Below are 4,697 nucleotides of genomic sequence, written 5' to 3' on the forward strand. Positions count from 1 at the left end.
GGATCATGGAGTTCAATTTGAAACATTGGTGATAAAAATCCACAAAAAAAGAAATACACTATAAATCATGTTATCAACTATAAAAATTATATGAGTTTAATATTAGAATCTTTCCATATTAGGAGTAGGAGTTTTGTATCTAATCTCTTTTGTATCTTATTTTCAATGATTCTTGCCAACAAATTCTTTGATATAGAGTCACCATTCTTCTTAACTTAATTTTGACTTGATTCTTCACTATATTTTTGAGAACACCTCAAATATTGATTAAATTACATTGAGTAACAAAAACTATATATAAAATTCTCAAGAACAATGTCATTGCTCCAAGTTTCTCAAAACTATATACCCTACAAACTTAAGGATTGAACCTCAAAACATATTCATAGAGATAAATTTAATCTAGGAATATGAGTTATGCCTATTATCAGAATGAAAGTAGTTGTGAACAAATTGTCAAGAAAGCGTGTTGTTCTTCATTTTGAATTTTTTCAAATGTATGAGTAATGAGAGTGTTCCTAGACATTTAGAAAATGGATAATTGATACAAACGAATCTAATAAAATTGATCTCATAGAAAACCATACCCTATATATAAAGGTGCCCCATGAATGTTTCTCTAAACATGTTACTAAATTGATTTTATATATAGGACAACTTAAATAACCATTAATTAGATTGGTACTAGAAGACATGTCTTATGTGGCTAATAATTTGATCATTAAATTGGTGACTAAGAATTCCTCAATCTTTCAATTTTGTCAAGTATAAAGAATATTCATTCCTTGTAACTTCTTATAAGCTATATTTCTAAGAAAGCATTGGTAATAGTAAATATGAGGAGACACGATAGAAGGACATTTTACATCTACCCATTTAACATTAAACACAAGTTATGAATCCAATATTGGTGTAGAAATTAATATTGACTATGAAAATGAGCTGAAGGTTCCAACAAAAGAAAAATCTCCTAGAACATTGGATTTTATAGCATTAATAAGTTATAATTTTGTGATCTTTCTAGAAAGAGATATCTATAACAGGCCCTATACCTTAGATTTGATTTTTTTTTTCCAATATCATGTCTTGAATACATTAGGGATTGTGTTAGTGAGGTTAACTTGAAACTTGAAACAAAATTTAAATTGATTATACATATATCTAACATGGAGCTAAGGTTTTATAATTTACTAACATTGTGATGATGGCTAGAATATGTTGAACTAATCTTTGATAGATATTTAGTAGATAATCAAATGTCATAAAATTAAGGAATTCAATTAATTTTTATACTTTTCTTAATATACAAATTTGGATGTGTATATTTGGATAAAATCTACTTGAAATCAAATTAACGTTGAATTTAATAAATAAAAAATAAAAATAAAATATAAAATATATTGAATTTATACGTACACCAATAAATTTAACAATATAATAATAAACAATTGTATAATTGAATTTTTTCAGGCAAATTCAAAACATAAATTTGAAAACAATAAAAAATCTTATTTTAAATAAAATTCTTTTAAGATCTTCTATATTAAATTATAAAATTTAAAATATTCATTTTTTACAGTTTATCTAGACTGGTGTTTTAAATTTGTGTTTTTAAAAGAGGTCGTTTATTGACCAACTGCAGTCGTAAAACTTGAATCATCTTTCGTCTGCATCTAATCTCTGACTCATCTTCTCTATCTTAGTCTACAAGTCTGTGAACAATCAACCGCCTAAACGTATGGTCATGGATTGTTAGCATGTCTGAATTGAACAAACAATTTATTTGATATGACATTTTCAAGAGAATCACGAGTATAAGTCCAAATATTCCCCATTGTTTAATAAACCGACAACTACATAAATTGGACAAACCCTAAATGTACAGATCAAGATCAAATTTTTTCCACACGTCTACAGCCCTTGATTGAGAAACGTAAATAAAACAATGAAAAAAATGAGCCAAAGTCAATGCAGATAACAGGGTAAATGCAAACATTAGAAGCTTCTTAAATACTAAATATACCTAATTTTTGTTACACTCTTCTTGTCAAGCCCTAATACATGCACCACTAGGTCGACCCCATAGGAGGATGAATACAATTTTAGCATAAATGAAATCTATTAAACTATGACCAAGTTGAGCCATTTGGATCCATTACCCAGCTGGAATTGTGCAAATCTCTTATCCGAGTCGGTGTCATTAATTTAAAAAGCTTATGAAGAATCTTCTCAGCCATTATAAAAAGCCCATGTTTTCTCAAACTCTACACACAACTTCATTCCATTTTCTTTCTAGTCTTACTTGATTGACCTGCATAGCAAGCAAATCAACCATGAAGACTGCTAGTTATATTTTTGCACGTACTTTTTCTTTAGTCATTCTAATTTCAAGATTTGCCAATGGCCAACTCAGTTCAACATTTTATGCAAAGTCATGCCCACAAGCATTGTCTATTGTGAGATTTAGTGTTGCTGAAGCTCTTGCGAAGGAGAAAAGGATGGGGGCTTCTTTGCTCCGACTTCACTTCCATGATTGCTTTGTTCAAGTAAAAATTTAAGCACCCAAATGCTCTTTTTTCTTGGTCCATAGATTTGTAAGTGTATGATAATATTGTTTTTGTTTAGGGTTGTGATGGGTCAGTACTGTTGGATGATACCTCCACATTCACTGGAGAAAAGAGTGGACTAGCAAATGTGAATTCTCTGAGAGGATTCAATGTGGTGGACACCATTAAAAGTCGGTTAGAAGCTGCCTGCCCTAGGGTTGTGTCTTGTGCTGATATTCTTGCCATTGCAGCTCGTGATTCTGTTGTCCTGGTACACTTATACTTATTTGGGAATTCAGTGAATTGATACTTATCTTTAAGAAATTAGGAGAATTTAAAGATGTTCTTGTTTTTCTCTTTTCCTCTTTTCCTCTCTATGATACTTTTGAGTTGATTATTAGTTGGGAGGACCAACATGGATAGTGCAACTCGGAAGAAGAGACTCAACTACTGCAAGCCTAAGTGGTGCCAATAGTAACCTCCCTAGTCCATTTGGTGAACTTAATGCACTTATTAAAGCATTTACAGATCAGGGTCTTTCGACTAAGGACATGATTGTCCTTTCAGGTATCTTGGACAAGATTTAATTAAAATGATAGAAAGTAAGTTGATGTTATATTCAAATCAAGTAGACTCAATAAATAGAAAGTGAGACTTACTTTTTAAAATACTAATATAACTTTGATATTTGCCTTATATAAATAATTTTCAATCATAAGATAGAGCATTGGAAAAATATATTGACAAATGTTTCATTTGAATGTATTTTAGGTTCTCATACAATTGGTCAAGCAAGGTGCTTTGCATTCAGATCTCGTATCTACAATGATACCAACATTGATTCTACATTTGCTGCTTCTCTCAAAGCAAATTGCCCAAGCAATGGTGGTGATAATAATATTTCACCATTAGACCTTAATACTCCTAATTTCTTTGACAATTCTTACTACAAAATCTTGAAAATACAAAAAGGGCTTCTCCATTCGGATCAAGCATTATTTGGTGGAGGTTCTAGTGATGCTCTAGTTACTACCTATAGCATCAATTCAATTAGCTTTTTCAATGATTTTGCAACATCTATGCTGAAGATGGGAAACATCAATCCTCTCATAGGAACTAATGGAGAAGTTAGAAGTAATTGTAGAAAAATTAATTAATATGTTTTACAATATTAGTGTTAATTTTTAAATTAGTTAATAAAACTTATATATCTATGTATTTATTATTATTAAAAATATATGAATGTATAAACTCTTTTATAGTTATAATAAAATTTATCATTATCTTTTCACATGCTTATTATAATCATTTGAGTGATCAAAATAAGTAATTTTTAAAATTATAATATTGAAAAATTAAATTAAATCTAATATTTATTTTCCACATTTCAAAAAAATTGAAGTTAAAAGTTTTTGTTCCATTTCAGTTTTTAAATAAAATAATTATTTAATAAAAAAATAAAAAAAATCTATTGACGATGAAATTGTCACATGCAATATGGGCAAAGTAACTTCATCTCTTTTAAAAAGATAGTAAATTTGGAATTCACATCTTCCGAGGTATATGGAATTGGCCATAACTATGTTGTTCTCATAGTAGTTAGCGTTGTCTATCTATAAGATTGTTAAAATTTTCTTATTAGTTTGTAAGACATACATTATGTTTGAGGATCACATGAATTATCTAATTTAATAAACCAAATGTGATAGATAAAAAATGAGGTTAATCAATGGAAACTTGATCACTAAAAGTTAATCTAAATGATCAACATGAAAATAAATTAGCCAATATGAATATCATAAGAATATTTGTTGAGTTTTGGATCTTCTGCAAATGCACTAAGCACTGCCTTATTAAGTATGTGCATTCCAAATGAAGCTCTCATATTAATAAGCATAAGTCATGAATATTCACCATTCATAATAATAAAATATGTTAATAGATAAGCATGCTAGTATTAATATAACATATGTGCTTACTTTATTTCTACTTACCTTGCTTGTTGATAATGTGGGCTCTAATCTATATCTTATCCACCCTTAATAGATGACTTGATGGAGACACATTTTACCCAATGCCTTTACAATTATTGGGGTTCCATGTTTCATGTTGCAATTGTAGGGTACATGGTTATTTAGTTTAAACCCTTCT

General features: G+C 29.2%; 1 protein-coding gene across 1 annotated transcript; it reads left to right on the forward strand.

Annotated features, from left to right (window-relative positions):
• Window positions 1-2,296: 2,296 nt before the first annotated feature.
• LOC149565951 (cationic peroxidase 1-like) lies at window positions 2,297-3,837 on the forward strand. Its single transcript, XM_089817297.1, has 4 exons — window positions 2,297-2,546; window positions 2,626-2,817; window positions 2,948-3,113; window positions 3,318-3,837. The coding sequence occupies exons 1-4, from the start codon at window positions 2,334-2,336 to the stop codon at window positions 3,701-3,703; spliced, it is 957 nt and encodes a 318-aa protein (XP_089673423.1). The 5' UTR covers window positions 2,297-2,333; the 3' UTR covers window positions 3,704-3,837.
• The last annotated feature ends 860 nt before the right edge of the window (window positions 3,838-4,697 follow it).

This window comes from Cupressus sempervirens, chromosome 3 (genome assembly GCF_028749045.1).
Source record: "Cupressus sempervirens isolate cs-2001-9-10 chromosome 3, ASM2874904v1, whole genome shotgun sequence".
NCBI lineage: Eukaryota > Viridiplantae > Streptophyta > Pinopsida > Cupressales > Cupressaceae > Cupressus > Cupressus sempervirens.

What these genes read in the sequence shown, in the direction of transcription:
- LOC149565951 (XM_089817297.1), top strand. Translation starts at nt 2,334, where the DNA reads ATGAAGACTGCTAGTTATATTTTTGCACGTACTTTTTCTTTAGTCATT. An exon ending in TCCATGATTGCTTTGTTCAA is followed by an intron (nt 2,547 to 2,625) that starts GTAAAAATTTAA and finishes GTTTTTGTTTAG; the next exon opens with GGTTGTGATGGGTCAGTACT. An exon ending in GGACATGATTGTCCTTTCAG is followed by an intron (nt 3,114 to 3,317) that starts GTATCTTGGACA and finishes AATGTATTTTAG; the next exon opens with GTTCTCATACAATTGGTCAA.